We start from the raw sequence: 20,494 nt of genomic DNA on the forward strand, positions 1-20,494 counted from the left end.
CGACAAGAACCTTGCACGGGGGTTCATACAACTTGCTCGTTCACGGATGGCAGCACCAGTTCTCTTTAGGGAGAAGAAAGACGGGGGGCTGCGTCTTTGTGTGGACTACCGGGGGGTCAACGCAGTGTGTGTTGAACATTTGTATCCACTGCCCTTGATGAAGGACATGTTGTCCCACCTGGCTAAGGGGAGGGTGTTTACCCGCTTGGACTTACGCGAAGCCTATTATCGGGTACGTATCAAGAGGGGAGACGAGTGGAAAACGGCGTTTAACTGCCCATTGGGCAGCTACCAATTTCGTGTGATGCCATTCCGACTCCAGGGGGCCCCCGCCGTGTTCATGCAACTAATAAATCAAGTTCTGCATGAACACTTGTATAGGGGGGTACTCGTGTATCTTGACGACATCCTTATATATACGGAGACAATGGACTAGCACGTTGCCCTCGTACGGCAGGTTCTGCGGAAGCTCCTAGACGCACGGTTGTATGTGAAACTATCAAAATGTGAGTTTCACGCGTCTCGTCTGGACTATTTGGGCTATCGGGTCTCGGCGGCTGGGATTGCAATGGACCCAAAGAAAGTGGAGGCTATATTGCAGTGGCAAGCCCCGGGGACCAGACGACAGCTACAGAGCTTCCTGGGGTTTGCCAACTTTTACCGCCAATTTATACCATCTTTTGCTGCAGTAGCTCTTCCACTAACAGACTTACTGAAAACCAAGAAGTTAGCGGTGAAAGCACGTCCAGGGTTGCGTGTAGCATGGACTGTAGAATGTCAGCAGGCCTTCGAGACCCTGAAAGGTTTGTTCACCCGAGAGCCCATACTTTTGCATCCCGACCCAGCAGCGCCATACGTCGTGCAAGCAGATGCTAGCGACGTGGCAGTCAGAGCTGTTCTATTGCAACACAACAGTAAAGGCGCATTGCAACCTTGTGCTTACGCGTCCAAAATACTATCTGTCAACGAACGCGCCTGGGCTATCTGGGAAAAGGAGGCCTACGCCGTTCAGTGGGCGTTGGAGACGTGGCGGCATCTCCTGGAGGGGGCAGAGAAGCCCTTCGAAGTATGGACGGACCACAGGAACTTAGAAGCCCTACAATCCCCACGTAAGTTGGCCCCTAAACATGTGCGGTGGGCACTGTATTTCAGGCGGTTCAGGTTTACCCTGAAATACGTCCCAGGGGGGAAGAATTTCCTGTCGGATGCCCTCTCGCGGCTTCCGCAGTATGACAACCAGCGGGAGGAGGTGGTGCAAGCTCTTATCCCTCCTCTCAGCCCAGAGGTGGTACGGGCTGTACAGAACAAGGCTGTGGATGACCTTGTACAGCGGCTGAAAAAAGCTCTGGTGGGAGATGGTTGGTTACAGCAGCACCCGCGGCTCCTAACTCGACGGGATGACCTGGCATGGTATGGGAGTAAGATGTACGTGCCGCAAACCCTGCGAGAGACTGTGCTTTATAGGTGTCATGATGCCAAGCAGGCCGGACACCTCGGGTTCCTGAAACCCCTGCACCTTGCCAGACGTCAGTTCTGGTGGCCCGGAATGAGGCGGCAGGTCAAAGATTATGTCCAGCGTTGCCGCACGTGTGCTATGGCCAAACCCCAGCCCGGGAAGCCAGCGGGGCTTTTACTGACAGTGGCGGACCCTAGCCAGCCATGGCAGGACATCGGGATGGATTTCATCGTGGACCTAGCAGAGAGCCGGGGGTACACTGTTATCTGGACCGTGGTTGACCTGTTTTCTAAACAGGCCCATTTTGTCCCGTTGAGGGGCTTGCCTTCGGCCCGGCGTCTGGCCTGGCTGTTTATAACCCACGTGTACCGCTTACACGGGGGCGCCTAGACGCATTATCTCGGACCGGGGTTACCGCCAGGTTTGAGTGTGAGTTCCTCCGGTTTATTGGGTCGTCCCAGGGATTAAGCTCGGGGTACCATCCCTGCACGAACGGTGCTGCTGAACGGGCCAACGCCGCAGTGGAGCAATATCTACGCAGTTACGTCTCGTATCAGCAGGCAGATTGGGCTGACCAACTGGCATTTGCGGAAATCGCCCACAACAACGCTGTGCACAGTAGCACTGGCCTTCCACCGTACACAGTGGTGTCCGGCTACGATTTCCCTCCCGTTCCCGAGTGCGACCAGGGATCGGCCTCCCCGTCAACCCCAGGAGTGGATGCTGCAAATCAGAAAGGTATGGGCAGCAACCAAGGAGGCCCTGAACAAGCAAGCCAGTATCGTAAAGGCCCAAGCAGACAAGAAGCGCCAACCGTTCTACACCCCAGGGGTTGGGGATTGGGTGTACTTATCTACAAAATACTTGAGGTTGAAAATACCTAGCAAGAAGCTGGGCCCTAAGTACATAGGCCCCTTCCAGGTCACCCACATCATCAACCCGGTCACGGTGCGCCTCCGGCTGCCTAAATTCCTGGGCAAGGTGCATCCCGTGTTCCACGGCAGCTTGCTAAAACCAGCCCCCGTTCCTGTCCGGGGGGAGTCAGTAGGGCCGGGGCCCGTGGGTGATGGACAATATGAGATACAGGAGGTTCTTGACTCCAGGGTGCAGAGAGGGCGGCTGCAATACCTAGTGCTTTGGAAGGGATACCCGGTTACTGAGGCATCCTGGGTGGCGGAATCGAATGTTCAAGCCCCTAGGTTAATTAAGGTGTTTCACCAGAAGCACCCTGGTAAGCCCTCGGGGGGAAGTCGAAAGGAAACTGCTGCTTCCCTTGGTGCATGTATAACTGCTGTGTCTTGCCTTCCAGGAGGAGCCTTGGTAGGAGGGGCCGACTGTCGAGCCCCTCGGGCTCGACAACACACTGGGACACAGGGGAGCACTTGGAGCAGACGGGAGGAGAGCCAGCCACGCCCACGGCCAACAGCTGCAAGGCAGCCGGCAGCCGTCCCGAGTGCGCACGCTGGAGCCGCGCCAGCCCGCTCAGCTGTGCGGCGGCCAGCATCTGCGGGCGAACACGCCAGGGCCGCGCCAGCCCGATCAGCTGTGCGGCGGCCCCCAGCGACCTCGGGCGAACACACTGGAGCCACGCCAGCCCGATCGGCTGTGCGGCGGGCACCAGCGACCTCGGGCGCACACACTGGAGCCGCACCAGCCCGATCAGCTGTGCGGCGGACAAAAGCGAGTGTCGGCAGGCGCATAAGACCTGTAGAGCCGCACCCGCTACAGTCGGATGTTTCAGCCGCTTGCATACCGGCGGCGGGGCAGGGCGCTCTACAGCTGCGCTCGGACAACGGAGCCTGCCAGGGAACTGTGGGTGTGGCACAGAATACTGAGTTGGTGGAGGGGAACACAAAAGGGACTTTAGAGTACGGGAGAGGGGGATGCTGGACTTACACCTTTCTTCACGCTGTATGGACCTCGGCGTCAGGGGAAGATGCAGGGCGTGGGGCGACGGGATAGGGGGGTGGGGTTTTACGCAATTCAGGCGGATGCTGGTCTGCGCAGGGAAGGGGTGGAGCAACGGGTGGGGCTGTTATTCAATTATTGGCAACGTTTAAAAGAAGCGTTGGGACGAGTGGTTCCCAACGCTGACTTTGTTATTGCTTGGAGATCTTGCTAGTAAAGGTACTCTCGCAGTCATCCGTACTACGTCGTGGTTTTTCCTGCTTGCTTGCGTTTCTCGGCGTAGACGAGGTTATGACACCGGGCTTCCTTGCCAGGGAAGCCCCCAGGGCGCCCCCAGAGAGTGCGGGCGGGCAGGGGGGGTCTTCAACTCTCAGGGGGCTGCAGCCTCCTTCAGAAACGAGCCCCCACCTCAACGGAAAGAGGCCTTTTGCCCCCGAAAGGCCTTGGTCACTGAATTACAGAAAACAAAGAAACCTGTAGCTGCCCTACAGAGGAGTGGGGGGAATGAGGGGAAGAGACAGATAGCGCTCCCCATTATGAAAGTCACCACGCTTTCAGTCCAGAAATAATTAAGGCACAGCAGAAATCCAATTCCTTTGAATGGAAATGAGGTTGTTTCTCCCCCTCGTGCGTGTGTGTGTGTGTGTGTGTGTGTGTGTGTGTGTGTGTGTCAGACCCGCAGGAATGGCTAGTAAAGGTGGCGGCAGTCTGGCATTTGCGTTTCTCTGTGTGTCAAGCCCCGTGGGCTCGACACACAGGAAGGGGGGGAATGCCGGAATGCCGCTTCCCTACCAGCCATTCCCGTGGGTCTGACACACACACACGCGCACGAGGGAAACGCTTGACTGAGGGAAACGCTTGACTGCCCCCCCCACACACACATGCGCACGAGGGAAACAACGCTTGACTGCCACACACACACACACACACACACATGCACGAGGAGGGAAACAATGCTTGACTGAGGAGGGAAACAACGCTTGACTGCCGCCTCCCTAGCAGACCTCCCCATTCCTGTTAGAAATGGATCCCAGTACTTCTAATCCTGCACCAAAACAAAAACGCAGGTCATACGAAGCTGCTTTCAAACTAAAGGTTGTGTCAAGAGCAGAAAAAAGCAATAACAGTATTGCAAGTAGGGAATTTGGTGTTGATGAAAAACAAGTGAGGGAGTGGCAGAAAATGAAAGCTGACTTGGAAAAGATTCCAAAGGCAAAAAAAGCTCGACGTGGTTTAACAACTCCATATGGGGCTCTAGAGACTGAATTGCATAAATGGGTTATGGAGTGTCGTCAAAATGGTTACTGCGTAACACGCATGGGAATTCGCTTACGTGCCCTTCAAATGGCTAAAGATGACAAATTAAAAGTACCAGGCATTGAAAATTTTGTTGCGTCAGCAGGGTGGTGTACTGGCTTCATGAATAGGTATGGCCTATGTTTGCGGCAAAGAACAAAGATTTCACAGAAGTTGCCAAAAGACCTTGATGAAAAAGTGATGTCATTCCATTCATTCATCATAAAACAAAGAAAGATCCATAACTATGACCTGGGAGATATTGGGAATATGGATGAAACACCTATGACCTTTGATCTTCCAAGCAACAGAACCGTGGCAAGTTTGGGAGACAAAACTGTTTTACTCAGAACCACACGTAATGAGAAAAACCATTTTACAGTTGTTCTGTCATGTTTGGCTAATGGAACTAAGCTGCGGCCTGTCATTATTTTTAAAAGAAAGACCTTGCCTAAAAAGGTCAAATTCCCACCACGAATTACAGTGCGCCCACATGTTAAAGGCTGGATGGATTAAGATGGAACAAAAAAGTGGCTGGAAGAAGTTTGGAATGGACGACCAGGAGCAGCCTTAAAGAAAAAACCATCATTGCTAGTTTGGGATATGTTCAGAGCCCACACATCTGATGACATAAAAACATTGGCAAAGTCTTCTCAAGTTACTTTAGCCATTATTCCAGGTGGGCTTACATCTGTATTACAGCCCTTAGATGTGTGTTTAAATAAACCTTTCAAAGACCGTGTGCGAAAGATGTGGTGCGAATGGATGTCATCTGGTCAAGCCCGACTAACAAAAGGTGGAAATATGATGAAGCCTGACATAGAACTGATAGCAAAGTGGGTTCGTGATGCATGGGAAGAGATTCCAGAGGACATGGTGAAGCACGCCTTCAAGAAATGTGGCATAAGTAATGCTATGGATGGCAGTGAAGACAGTGCTTTGTATGAGGACGACAGCTGTGATAGTGATGACAGCGAACTCTGTGACAATGTATATGATGATAACCTCACACCAGCTACAGCTGAAGCTCTGTTTGGAGATACAGATGAGGAGGAAGAATCCAGTTTTGAAGGATTTTGATGCTTGTGTTTTAGCTTGGTTGCTTATTGAGTTAAGGTTTTTGTACATTTAAAGTTATTGTTAATACTTTAATGTTATATATTGTTTTTGTTGAATATACTGATAATATATTGTTTTTGTTGACCCTCTTTTCCACATGCCTCAATTAAAGCAATTTTATTGTTATCTACCTGTATTTTTATTTTTGAAATTTACCGTGAGCTGCTGCATTTCCCAGCCTCGGCTTATACTCGTGTCAATAACTTTTTCCAGTTTTTTGGGGGTAAAATTAGGCGTCTCGGCTTATGCTCGAGTCGGCTTATACTCAAGTATATACGGGTAATCTAGCAAAGCAAAGTGCAAAAGCCTGGCCTTAATCTTTCCATTCAAAACTGCCTCCGAAGCCCGCAGAAGACACCTTGATAAATCCTGGTTATAGGATTATATACCAACCCCATTCTCAGGGTAGCTATTTCATGAGTTTTCACATGACATGCTCTCAAAATTCAAATATGCTTTTCAAAAAATGCCATGAATAAATGAAATAGTGAAACCCAAAGCTCTATTTTTTTACTCTAAAACCCTGCAAAATTTGAGTAACCTCAAATCCCATCACACTGAAATTCATTTTTTGCGTTATCATCTGCCTGATCAGGTTCAATGGTTCACAACAGAGTCCATACACAACACCAATCACACCCTGCTTTCAAGAAAACCTCTCCTTGCATAACAAGTGGGCAGGTCCCACCATCCCTAGCTTCAGGCTGTCCTCTACTTACCACCGTTCATATAGTGACCGTTCAAAGTTACAAGATCACTGAAGAAAATGGCAACCATTGTGGTAGTGTCATGTGATCAAAATTCAGATGCTTGGCAACTAGCATGTATTTATGATGGCTGCAGAGTCCTGGGATCATGTGATCAGCTTTTGCAACCTTTTGATAAGCAAAGTCGATGGGGAAGCCAGATTCACTTAACAACCATGTTACTAACATAACAGCTGCAATGATTCACTCAGCAACTGTGGCCAAAAGGTTGTAAAATGGGGCAAAACTCACTGGACAATTGTCTCATTCAGCGACAGAAATTTGGGGCCCCATTGTGCTCCTAAGTTGAGGACTACCTGTAGTATGTTTCACATACATCTAACACCCTCTGGAGGCCAAGCAATTGTGGAAAGATTCCTTTGAAACATTTGGTGCTCCTTTGCTGGCTGAGGAATTCTGGGAGTTGAAGTCCACAAGTCTTAAAGGTGCCAAGGTTGAGGACCCCTGTGCTTAAGCAACTTTAGAAGCCTCAACTTGGAAAGCAATGAAAATTTTGGGCAAAAAAAAAAGCAGAGCTGGAAAGCTTGTGTGCTGGCCCACACAATCCAATTTCAACCTAGTAGCAATCCAGAGAATCCTGAAGATGAGATTGGGAGAAGTGACATAGACCCAAGCCAAGGTTTTCAAACAAGTTAAAACAAAACAGGGTTTTGTGAGCTCTACCAGCCAGCATAATGGAATATCCCATCTTCACCTTTCAAGGCCTCACCTTTCCTTCTCACCCCAAACTCCGTCTCCCAGTCAGAACCACAAGGAACAGCCGCTTATCATGTTATTTAGTGCACAAGAGGCAGGCATTCAGGAATTACAAGAATGATCTGGATACTAGAGCAAAATGAGAGGAGGAAGAAAAAAAAACACACCACCAGAAATAATTTCCTGCAGCTCATGGAACAATGAAGCAGAGGATGCCAGGCCTATTCTTAAACTTTGCAAGCATTCCTCTGGGAGAAAAAAAAATCTACCTATTCTTCCCCCCCCCCTTCCCCTGAAATTCTACTAACAATTCTTGTCCCTCTGTCACTAAAAGGACAGTTGGCCACCCACGCCTTGGATCACTAATATTACCTTGACCACCACAAAGAATTAAGAGCCTTGGTGGAGCAGTGGGCTAATGCCTCCTTAAGCAACACCAGCTGCCTGCAATTAGTGCAGGTTCGCATCCCACCAGGCTCAAGGTTGACTCAGCCTTCCATCCTTCCGAGGTAGGTAAAATGAGGACCCAGATTGTTGGGGGCAATAAGCTTACTTTGTAATAATGCCGCTTGGGGTGTGTGTGAAAGCCCTAACAAGCAGGCATATACATAGAATGAAGGCTACTGCTAAGCTTGTAAGCCGCCCTGAGTCTTCGGAGAAGGGCGGGATATAAATGTAATAAAAAATAAAAAATAAAGAACACTGCCAGAGTTTCCATTCATTGCAGACTCTGTAGCCTGCTATTTTCCTCCCTGGTGCCGTTTCCCCCCCCCCCTTGCTTGCAGCTAGCTGTTCTTACCAGTTTAAGTCAACATTAATAATTAAACAAAGCCGAGCAAGAGATAGCATGCATTAATTGTTCTCTGCTACAATACAAAAACCCAATCTTCTCCCTCCAAGTCTCTTTAATCTTAGCCTGTGTAATATATTATGCACCGGTGATCACAATTCTAAGTTTATTGTGGAAAGGGGGAAGGGAAGGGAAGGGAAAGGGCACAAACAACTCCTAATAACAACAAAGTCAAGACAATAACGCTCAGACTATATGGATAGAAACAATTCACACAGCTCTACAAATCAGTTCACTTAAATATGCTCACATTAAACTGTAGCCGGTAGAATAGGCTGGATTTGCTACCCTATTGGGGGAAACTATTTTAAGGCTAATTAGCATGAAATTTGGGGAAATGCAAACACTTTTTTTTAATTGAGACATAAAGCAAAATGCCGCGCCATTTCTTCCATCCATTTATCATAAACAAGTTAATTACTGTGTAACAAATGGGCGCCCGCCGGATTCCCAATGTTTGGAGGATGCTAGAGAGCTGAGTCAGGCAGACACGATGAACCACAAAGTAATGGTTAATAGCTTATGGCGTTGTTATAATAAAACAATGACTCTGTGAAAGCTTTTGTTGTCAAATTAAGACTAAGCCATTTCCATTGGAATAACTCAATTATAAAGTGCTCATTATCTGTTTAACTCAATTCCATCCAGGAAGAATGCTGGGAGCAGAGAAGAGAGAAAGCGACAACGGGTGTGCGCGCCTTTGTGTTAATTTTGTTCCGACAGAAGCATTCAGGCTTGCCTCGAGTCTTAAGGTGTAACACACAGCTAAGCATTGAGGTGCCAATATTATTAGGCTTACACACAAAACAATTGCCAACACCGATGCCCTATGGTTAAAAAGTGAAGTTAACAATAGGTCACATTTGGCCTGTTTTAGTTAAGACCACAGTGCTAAAACGGCATCAGAGGTTTTCCATAGAAAACAAAAGCCATTTCACAGGGAAAAATCAAAATTACTTTTTAAGTATAATGAAATATCCCTTAGGAGAGCATTAAGGCTGTGGGACAGCATTAGCCTCATAATCCAAAGAGCACACAAGCTATTTGGGAAACCTACTTTCCCCCTGGTGCATGAAAGGCACTAATGACAATATCATAAGGATACTGCTTATATTTCACTTTCTTCTTCAAGTTGCGGGTCAGCAACACAATGCCCACGGTATTTCTGGAGGGCATCCTCAGGAAATCAACATTAAATTTTAAGAGCTGACGCTCCTGCAAAACTGCCAACTCTTACAAAAGCACAGGAGTGAAGTCAGCAAGACCTTGCAAGGTGGTTTTTTTTAAAAAAAAAATAATTAAAAAAATTTCACGCACATCTATGTCATCAAAGTCGGGCTTCAAAATCCCAGAAAGCTCACCTGGCTAGTAAATTTTAGGAGATAATGCCAACAAAAAACTGGAGAACATTCGGATTGGGGAAAGAAACATACAGACCCTGCTGAATAAGATTTCTTTCAGTTTGACGCCATTTCCTTTGGAACCAGTGATTCTTGAGAACTGTCAGATCAAGGTCTTTTTTTTTTTTTTAATGCCTCCAGCATGCCAATGACTCATTTTCTATTTATTAAAAATTACAATTTAAAAAGTGAAAGGTTCAGAAAAGAAAAAAAACACAAAGAAAAATATATATAAAAAAATAAATGTCAAGGGCTGGGGAAATCAGAAGATTCATGCTAAAGTGTTCTATAAGTATGTGACCAACTGACCCTTACGGGAAATGACCAGGAGATAAGAGAGGCATTCAAGCTGGGCTGGACTTAGATCTCTTGTGGGCATGGAGGGACTCATGACTTTATGACATATTTGACCCCTCCCTCAGGCTCAGCCTAGTCATCTCCTGCAATAATATTGCAAATATAAATAAATTACTTCCCCCCTTCATCACAAGTATAGTTTTAGTAACTCACCATCTACTCGTAAGATACAACCAACAATCTGATCTCTTCGTTCTGTATCCCATCTATTATCTATAAACAAATCCTTAAAAACTCCTTAATCACTCTTAGTCAGCAAAAGTCCATTAAGGGTTACCAGAGATGAGAATAAATTTAACTATGATTACATAAGCCAACTGTATATTCCTTCCTTTTCCATTTAACAATCATGAGCATTAAAGCTTTCAAATAACATTGTAGAGCTTCGTTTTATTTTTTTTCCCTTCTCCCTTCCCACAAAATTCTTCATGAATCCTTTTGTAACTGAAGGCTAGATGCGAGACATCCTGCACGCTAATGCCAGATGCTCTGCCATCAAATGGTAATCCTTTTCACACATGAGTGCCACATGCTTGCAGAAATATTGGGCACTAAAGCTTCCAGTTTAATGTGCTAGTAGAGGAGAAAAAAATTAGAGATGTCTTGAAAGCTTTGTTATGAAAGCATCATAAAAAAACTAAAATTGCAGGTGAAGGACTAAATAAAAGTGACCTCATACAGCCTTCAAGCCTAAGACAAAACCAAGACTTTTTTATCCTCCAGAAACTGAACTAAAATGCTGATCTCCCCAATTTGAACTATCAATGGAGACAAGAGAAGTTGGAGTTAAAATTCTACAACTTTGAGAAGAACAAGGTTTATTTCATCAATGCTATAGAGCACTGCATGCCAAATCTAGACAAGTTTTCCCCCATTCCATCACTCTGCTAAATACATAATTCCCACAGCAGTGTCTTATGACTTAAGGATATCTAATCATGTAGTAGGATTGAATTACTATTATCCTTCTTATCTTTCCTATTACGTACTCCTATTGGTATCTTATGACTATCACTTTGTTGGCTGTATATTATGATTTATCACGCTGTTGCTTGTATATGCACAGGAGACAAATTCCTTGTGTGTCCAATCATACTTGGTCAATAATCTATTCTATATTCTATTCTAATTCTATTCCTTATTCTATTGCTTTAGAAAAACAAAGGCAGTTTCTAACATCCTTCCTGCCTTCATCTGTAATTAAAAGTAAGTTCAGTTTGCCTGAAGCTGGACACCACAAACCACAATTAATTGAAGTAAAAATATCCCGTTCTCCTCCTGGTGGCTGTGATGGAAACAAAGGGAGAGCATGTAATTTGGATGCCTGTGTGTTCAATTGTAAATCATGATGTACCAAACTTTGTACAGATGGAAAGAAAAGTGGCAACAGTTTTCTATCTCAGACATACCAAATGTTGGGAAATAAAAATAAATGATATCTTGGAGAATTGTCAATTCCTCATTACAGTATATTCAAGCATAAACTAAACAGGAAAATGAACCGCCCGAGTTAAAATAGATTTCTCGCAGACAGCATACAAATTAATTAGAGCAGCATGTCTTTTCGCTTACAAACTTCAAAAGGTGCAAAATACATTTCCCAGCTATTGGCAAACAAAACAGTTACAATTATTTCAAAATTACTTGAGCTTCCATTGATAAAACATCAGTTGTCACCCGCCACAACTTTTGCAAGATGTCACAGAAATAAACAAGGATCGTCCGGTCCAGTCTTATGACCTTGGGCCCCAAATGGGAGCAATCCCAAGGGATAAGATTAATTTCAACAGATCTTGTCAAAACATTCTGCTTATTTTGAGTACAACTCCATACTCTCTCTATTGTGAACTACAATTCCTATCAACCCAGTCAGCAGTCAACAGTTGAGTATTATGGAACACATAGTCAAAATACATAGAAGCTGAAAGACCAAGTTAGGGGCATATTATCATGGAGAAAATGCAACTATGGGACTAATTATAATGTTGACTAGAATCTTCTTGACTTACTAGCTTTTTTTCTTGCCTTTATTTTTATAAAATGGCAAACATACATAAAAACTCCTTATTTTCTTCCAAACCTTGTTTTTGTGTGAAACCATTATATTACATGGATTGGAAATACTAGATAATGTGGTAAACTAGGGATAAGAGTTTAGTGTAGTTATATCTGTTGTAAAAGAAAGTCATTTTTTTCTTCCTGCACTTCTTCATTCTTTACTTTTTCTCTCATTTGCGTCCCAACTTAATTATTAGTTCTTGTTAGATTTTAAAGTAAAGACATAAAAATAGTTATTTTCTTTAAAAAAAAGTTGACCCTGACTTGCTGGCACGTAATCAAGACAGAAGGTACTATGCTACATATATGTCTTACAACTGATTATAAGATTCTGGGGGGAAAAATCTAAATTGGAAATATGTGTATAAATGAGCAATAGACAAAAACCATCTGTTGTTGGAAGAGAAGCCACTGAGATGGTCGTGACATTTTCAACGGAATTTTAAGCATTCAAAAAACGTTCCTTCACAGCATGAGTTGTTGTTCATCAATGTTTTCTGTGACCCTTCCAACAAATGTTGCCAAACTCTTAGCATCCTTCACCATCAACCAAGATAAACTACAAGGGTGGAAAGTTGTAGTTCAGTGTCATTAGAATTATACTTGTTGCAATCAGTCCACTCACCCATCCAATACAGCTAGGGTAGGCAACCTTGGCTCTTTTACTACTCGTGGACTTCAACTTCCAGAATTCCTGAGCCAGCATAGATAGCTCAGGGATTCTGGGAGTTGAAGTCCATGAGTCGTAAAAGAGCCAAGGTTGCCTACCCCTGAAATTGGCACCTTAATTTCCATAAGTTGATGTGGTCATAATGCAAGCCATCATGTGATCAGATCCAATTTTATGATCACGTCTACTGCAGTCATTAAGTGAAGCACAGGGTTAAGTGAATTACGCAGTCATTAAGTGAATCCAGCTTACTTAATTGATTTTGCTTTCTGGAAGCCAACTTGGAAGGTTGCAAATCACAATTCCGTGGAAGAGACATTGCAACTGTCATAAATGCAAGCCAGTTGCCAATTCTGATCATGTCACCGTGTGTGTGTGTGTGTGTGTGTGTGTGTGTGTGTGTGTGTGTGCACGCGGGGGGGCGCATGCGTGATACAACAAACATAACTTCTAGGTCATTTTGTAAGTCACTTTTTCTGAGGCCACCATTAACTTTAAACAAATGCTAAACCAGTAAGTCGCAAGTCAAGGACTATATCTGTAACAGATTCTGATTGGTTTGTGCCCAGTTGTTCTGAAATGAAAGTAATGGGTTACTGCTCAGAGGTGATTCAATTTTGGGGGGGACTAGATGCAAATAATTTTGCAAAGTAAGTTGAGGAACAAATCACATATATGGGGGGGCACTTTAAAAAAGGACCTTCGACAATCTTTAGTGATTATAGGGTTTATTCCATCCAGGGGTCTCCAAAATTGACAACTTTACAACTTGTGGTCTTCAACTCCCAGAATTCCAGCATTGGTGGAATCCCAGCATGGAATTCTGGGAGTTAAGTGTGTTGTTGTTGTTGTTGGTGGTGGATTGTTAGCTGCAAAGTCGTGTCCAACCCATCGCGACCCCATGGACAATGTTCCTCCAGGCCTTCCTGTCTTTACCATATTCTGGAGTCCATTCAATCTCATGCCTACTGCTTCAGTGACTCCATCCAGCCACCTCATTCTCTGTCGTCCCCTTCCTTCTCTTGCCCTCAATCTTTCCCAGCATGAGGCTCTTCTCCAGTGAGTCCTTCCTTCTCATTAGGTGGCCAAAGTATTTGAGTTTCAGCTTCAGGATCTGGCCTTCTAAAGAGCAGTCAGGGTTGATCTCCTCTAGGACTGACCGGTTTGATCGCCTTGCAATCCAAGGGACTCGGAGGAGTCTTCTCCAGCACCACAGTTCAAAGGCTTTGGCGTTCAGTGTTCAAATGTGTACAAATCTTAAAGTTGCCAAGATTGGACACCTCTTGTTTACGCTGTTTTCATCCATTCTCCTTTCAAAATGGCAACAAACACAACCAAAAACAGCAACAAGCCTTTATCTTGCAGCACATAGTCCAAAAACCGGTCCAGAAAAGAGCATTTGAGGCTCATTTATTGTAGGGGCTCCTTTCCTTCCCAGTAGCATTTAAAAGGTTACAAATCCCTCACTTACTGTTTAGCATGTGGATATAAAAAGTCCAAGGAGGTGACCTCCGTGGAAAATGAAGTCCTGCCTGATAAGTCCATTGAGCCCATCAACTGTAGCCTCACCATCAATTTCTAATTTCTAAAGAGCATTTTGACCTGGAACAGAAAAATGCACAGCAGTGGAAAATGCATTTAGTGGAGTTACTTAGCCATCCTACTATTTAACAGTTGCAACCAGCTGACATTACAGTTTTCAAACCCTCTTTATCTTCACGTACGACTGCCACGGAATTCAGTACACCAGGCCCTCTGCTCCACACCTCATCTCTGCAGCCAATGCAACATAGCACAAGCCTCCCATTGTCATAAATCCCCTTCCAGGAGACCAGACTAATTACATTAATGTCTCAAAAGGTGAAGCAGTAAGATAGAAAAAACACTTCTCAATCAGAATGGGAAAAGAGAGAGAAGTCGAGACCCAAACCAAAAAGAAATCCAAATACAGGTATTTGACTTACAACCACAACCGAGCCCCAAATTTCTGTTGCCAAGGTGTTAAGTGAATTTTGCCCCACTTTACGACCTTTCCTGCCACAATTGTTAAGTAGATCACTGCGGTCGTTAAGTTAGTAACACGGCTGTTAAAGTGAATCTGGCTTCCCCATTGACTTTGCTGGTCGGAAAGCTGAAAAAGGCAAATCACACGATACCTGGGACATTGCAACCATCATTAAGTACATGCCAGTTGACAAGCATCTGAATTTTGGTAAGGTGACCATGGGATGCTGCAATGGTTGTGTGAAAAACAGTCTTAAGTCACTTTTTTCAGTGCTGTGGTAATACCTAAAGGTCACTAAATGAACTGTTGTAAGTCGAGGACTACCTGATAAAGCTACTTGCTAGGTTCTCTGCAGCAACAAAGAAACTGTGGGATGTAGGGAGTAGGAAGACTCCAATAGCGCAGAGTCTATAAATATTCCACATGCAATCTTACATAGGTCCACAGAAAGCAGCAACTAACAGGCTGGTCTAGAACCAAACAGAGATCTTGGCATGTGCAGGAGATCCATGCATACCTCTTTACCTTATCCCTTTATTTAGAAAATTTATTAGATGAGCAATCTTGTCCCTTTTGATGGGGAAAAACGTGAATACAAGAAATATCTGTAAAATGATTAAGAATAACAAACATACCCATCCACTTCATGGACAAATGAAATAAATCTATATTGACTTAATGGTTGATTTCTGGGAAAGACTCCTGCTTGAGACTTCAAAAATAATCAGCTATCACCCCCTTCCCCAAATATGGGTATTTAAGGAAGCTTCTTACAACCATCTTAACCACGGGTCGGCAACCCGCGGCTCTTTGAGCCACACACGGCTCTTTGAGCCGTCTCCTGCGGCTCCGTCGCCCGGTGCGCGCGCACCTCTCCGAACGGGCGGAGGTGCACGTGCACCACTCCGAACGGGAGGTGCGTGCGCACCACTCCAAAGGTTTGGAGAGCTGCACGCGCACCTCTCTCGCACCTCCGCCCGAACACCCGTTTGGAGACCTGCTGGTGTTCGGGCGGAGGTACGGTTTGGAGACCTGCTGGTGCCGGTTTAGAATGCTGCCGTGGCCCGCGGCAGCTTTCTAAACCGGCACCAGGTCTCCAAACGGGTGTTCGGGCGGAGGTGCGCGCGCACCTCTCCAAAGGTTTAGAGAGGTGCGCACGCACCTCCGCCCCAACACCTGTTTGGAGACCTGCTGGTGTTCGGGCGGAGGTGCGGTTTGGAGACCTGCTGCAGGTCTCCAAACGGGTGTTTGGGTGGCAGTTTGGAGGTCCCGGGGGTGGCTCCGGCAACGCCTGGGCTGAAGGCGGCGCTGCAACCCAGCGTCCGTCACCACGGAGACCCATCGCCGCTGGCGTGCAGGTGCGTCCACATAAAAAAGTGGAACCGCGTTCGTGTATCCATGCACGTGCATGCGCAAAACGATTTGTTTTATGCACATGCGTGTGCGTGGATGCACGTGCGCGGCTCCCATTTTTTTTTTATGTGTGATGGAACCGGTTCCCAGTGGCTCTTTTGCTTTTTCAGGTTGCCGACACCTGATCTTAACAAATGGTGATCTTAACTGCATGTAGACAGATGGGTATCAAGAACATCAATGAATTTGCAAGGATTGGATTAACGGCCAAGCCCGTTTAGAGAAAATACTGCAACTCAAAATTAATTTAGTAGCTTTGGGATGCTGTTTATTATCCAAACAAAGTAAAATTTTATTTATCAGTTTCAAGACCAACAAAGACAACCAAATAAGGTAACCAAGGACTAAGGCTGGTGGACCCAAAGACACATTCAATAAAAGTCCATGGGGAACCAAACTGTACCCCCATCCAGGTGGTAAAGACAGCCTTGTGTTCTTGACATGTTGAAGCAAAAACAAGACAACTCCTCAATTTTCCAAATGCAGAATGTGCTAATGACAGATCTTCCTGTAGGTCAATGAGTGATCTGAAGGCGATTAAATAGTTTGAACCAGAATGGACTGTTCCCCATGCCCACAATTCATTACAGTATGTATTTTTTTCATCTAAGCATCAACATTCTGCTGGATTTCAATTAAAGGATGCTACTTCCACAAGTCCAAAATCTTCTCTCACTTGCTCTACCATAAATGTTGCCTCTAATATTGGCATTCTCCATCTTCAGTCCAAACAAACCAACCCTGAAGAAGCCCATTGTTCTGTTCCATCTAAAACTGAAGTTAATACTCAATTTTAGACGACCGCAATTACTCCAGATACTACTCATAACTTTTCCTCCATGTCTTCCGAAGTGTATGGCACCCTCCTGCTCCCAATCAACTCAATTTGCCCTCATTACCAGCCCCCATTAGGATCTGATGATGGACCACATGGTGATGAATATCATTACATCATTTCATTCATAGAATCCTTCTCCACTGTTTGGGTGGGAGAAAAAAGGGAGAAAAAAGAGAGGGAAGAAGGCAACTACAGATAATAGTCCTACAGAGCAAAATAAAATGGGGGGGGTATTTTTTGGCAAAATGATGGGATAAAATCCTTTAGAAAAAAACAACCACTACCTTTCAATCCAAGTGCTCTATGGGCATAAATGATAGTGATGAAACCTTAAACTGAAGAATATTTAGCAATATAATACTGTGTGCACAGAGACAGCCCAACTTGTGTGATACATTCCAGCTGGAAAAACACAAAGATGTCTACCTAAAAGCCCCTTATTTATTTGTGAACAATCATTGGCCCAGGAGATATCAGAAACTACCCAATACACAACTAGCTGAGTTTGCTGGCTGATATACATGAGCGCAAGTACAGCAGAAATGAATTAAGGCTCAATTAAGCTCAAGAGAAACTATCATGGTGGACAAACTCCAATTACTCCAGAGATGTAATAGAAGAAATAAAGATACCAAGCCGTCAAGGAATAAAATTGTTCAAATAGGGAGACCCACATTTTGCAAATTATAAAGGAAGCTTTATAAGGATAGCCATTGCTAAGCTAAATGTTTCACAGCCTTGGTAGATGCGCTGATCTGTACTCACTGAATATGGTAGGTAAGGAAAACTCATCAGGGATTCAAATATAGCCAAGACACCAAGTGTAATAGAAACAGTATTTTAGCAACAGACGTATCGGGAGTCTGAGGGCCTTAGCACATTCAGGAGCACTTCAGATAGGGAGTGATGTTATATCTATCTTATGATACCCGAAGATGCAGCATCAAGTCACATCCATGTAAACGTCCTTCTGTACAGAGCATGATACAACCAGATAAAAATATCTGGGTGTAGTTGAGATGTAAGGAGGAGTCTTTCATCATCTAGGCCCAAGACTCACTGTTTAAGCTCCAGTATGGCTTTTATCTGCCATCAAATAACATACAAGGGATAAGACCAGTGCTTCTCAACCTCAGCAACTTTAAAATGGCTGAAATCCCTATCTGGAAGTTGAAATCCAATCAATTTTCACATCAAGCTTCCTGAAGTCCAAAAAGGCAAAGTCCACCCATGTTAACACTGCTGAGGTTCAGAAACACTGGGAGACACAAACCCATCAAATGCCTTAAAAGCCCCCAGCTAGGTTTGTATTGCACTTGCTGTGTAGCAATGTGCTTGGTTTACATACAAATTGGGTTACCTCTTAATCCACTTTTTAGTATCCTCTTTCTAGCAGTATGCAAATACATAGCATCATTACATCGGTTGCCCTCAACCCCAATGGCAAACACATAACCTATTCCACACCATGTTGTGGGCCAGAGTTTGCTATTTTGCACTCCCATGACCATTTGATCCTTGAGGAAAGCAATTGGCACCTTGCCAAATCAAGCTGTGTTGGCCTTCTCCTTACAAGATCTGCTCCATGGATTCTTATCTCCACCTCTTGCTTTTTACTCCAGGCAGACTTCACTTCCTTCCATGAGACCCTACTGTCAAAATCATCTCGACTCTCTCCCCAATAATTAGGTTGTAAAGGACAGATAAAATGGACCAGTTCACCATTCACAGTTCGCTCTGGAGTAAAAGCATAGCCTACATTTCTTTGCCCAGTGCAAAGAAGCCACTTAATTATTTTTGTAACTTTAAAAAAACAGACCTAGGAGGGAGCAGAAACAAATGATGCGAAAGGTAAATTAGTATTCTTGGGATTAAAAAGCTGTTTTAAAAGTTCACAGCATTTCTCTCACATTCACACACCCCAAGATGCAAAAAAAAGAGCAGTTATAATCCTACAATTATTGGTAAAGCTAATTGGTATTTTCTTCCTGGCTGTGTTATGTTGTCAGTAGGGCAATAACGAAAATGAGCACCAGGTTTGAGAACATAAATGTCTGTAGTCTTGTTTACCACATATCCAACAACGACGGCTGGTTCAACAGGCATGGCAAAGAGGCAATTCTTCGAAGTAACAATGCTTTGCATGCAGACACAGGCAGGAAAAAAAAATCCCAGCCAATAGAAATTGGGAGTTTTTCCCAACAAGAGACGAGGCAAAAAAAGTCACAGCACAAGGAATGGCCACAATGGAAAATCTTTTGCTAGAGCCACACAATGCACTGCATTATTCCTGAGCTACAAGTTTGCAAGAAATGCCCTCCGAACAATTAGCCAAGCTTGGGATTCTTCCTCTTCACTTTTAGCTCACCCACCCCCCCTCCCCACAAGAATAAAAAACCTCCCATTTCCAAATTTGAGCTGCCTGCTCCCAGTGAATCTTCCTACCTTTGAGGAATTGCTCTCTTTCTGTGAGATTTGGAGACACCAAGGCTGTGTAGTCATCTTCTGAGAATCCTGGCTTGCAAGTGGGCCTGACGGTAAGATCCCCATTGTGTGCCTGAAGAGATTAAGAACAAAAAAACCTGCCATGAATTGGGGCTGAGTGAAAGAGGGAGGGCAGGGAGACGACAGCTTTTTGCAAAGCCAGCATGCAGGTGTCTGCAAACACCCAAGCTGGCACGACAGTAACAGGTTCATCACGTCGATAACATATTGCAAGCTAAGGAGCAAAACGCCAGCAACCCCAACAAGGAATCCAGCATATTACTTCCCAGAAGTCTGAATGCTGAAGATAAGTGTGTGTGGGGGGGAAGAATATTAAACGAGAATGGGGTGAGTCATGCAAGCTGTACATCACAATACTTCTGTCCAGCAGCAGTAAAGGAACCCTAGTTGCTAGGATCAATACACCAAATCAAGCCATGGTTAAGAAAATAGAGACTTCAGAATTGGAAAATCCATTTAATCACCCTGTTCGGCTCTCTTATTTGCCCAACAGTAAAAGATTGCTGTAAGTTCAAGTTCCAGCACGATGCTGTTGGTTTGTATACCCAGACCACGCTTCCCTTAAACAAATCAATGTGGAATTGCTGAGCAATCGCCAACTGGTAAGACAGAGAAAGGGGAAAAACTGCCAACAAACCAGCAAGAGCAACCCTGGCTGATCTGCAAAGTGAAATCTAGGATGGTTAAGAAAGCACCCTAGAGAAATAAAAATGACTTAGGCAGATTATATAAATAATATAGTATCTTTCTCTTCCTTCCTGTCTGTGGAAAACAAAAAATATGGGCTATTGTTCTTCTATGCAAGGTTTAGGCCCAGTTGAACTAAATCAGGCCTCATAGGAAAAAAGTATTGAACCGAAGTCTGTGCCATGTTCAATTTGGTAGCTTGCAACTGTACCTTTTTGCTAAGCTTGCTGGTTTCAAATATAGTTAACATAAGGACTGGAACAGTAAGAAATAGGCAACTGAAAGTAGTGAATGGATGTGGGTTCCAATGTACAAGAGTTATGTGGAAAAGTTATGTTCAGCAAAGGGCCAGCATAAAGTCTCTTGACCATCTTGTCCATAGTCTTAGAATGAGAAAGCATTGTAAAAATAAAAAGTTGGACTGGACTGGATTGATTGATTGGCCTATAGCTGTCCTTATTGGAACCGT

General features: G+C 44.6%; 1 protein-coding gene across 1 annotated transcript in view; it reads right to left on the reverse strand.

Moving 5' to 3' along the window:
• CDH4 (cadherin 4) overlaps nt 1-20,275 on the reverse strand; it is a gene marked incomplete at its 5' end in the record, with an annotated part of 1,039,205 nt that extends 1,018,930 nt beyond the window's left edge. The window contains 2 exons of the mRNA XM_081323640.1: nt 19,279-19,390; nt 20,237-20,275. Coding sequence (XP_081179766.1) covers nt 19,279-19,390; nt 20,237-20,275 — 151 coding nt within the window. The remainder of the gene's footprint in view (nt 1-19,278; nt 19,391-20,236) is intronic.
• Between the last annotated feature and the right edge of the window lie 219 nt (nt 20,276-20,494).

This window comes from Vipera berus, assembly GCF_964194415.1.
Source record: "Vipera berus genome assembly, chromosome: 3".
Lineage (NCBI taxonomy): Eukaryota > Metazoa > Chordata > Lepidosauria > Squamata > Viperidae > Vipera > Vipera berus.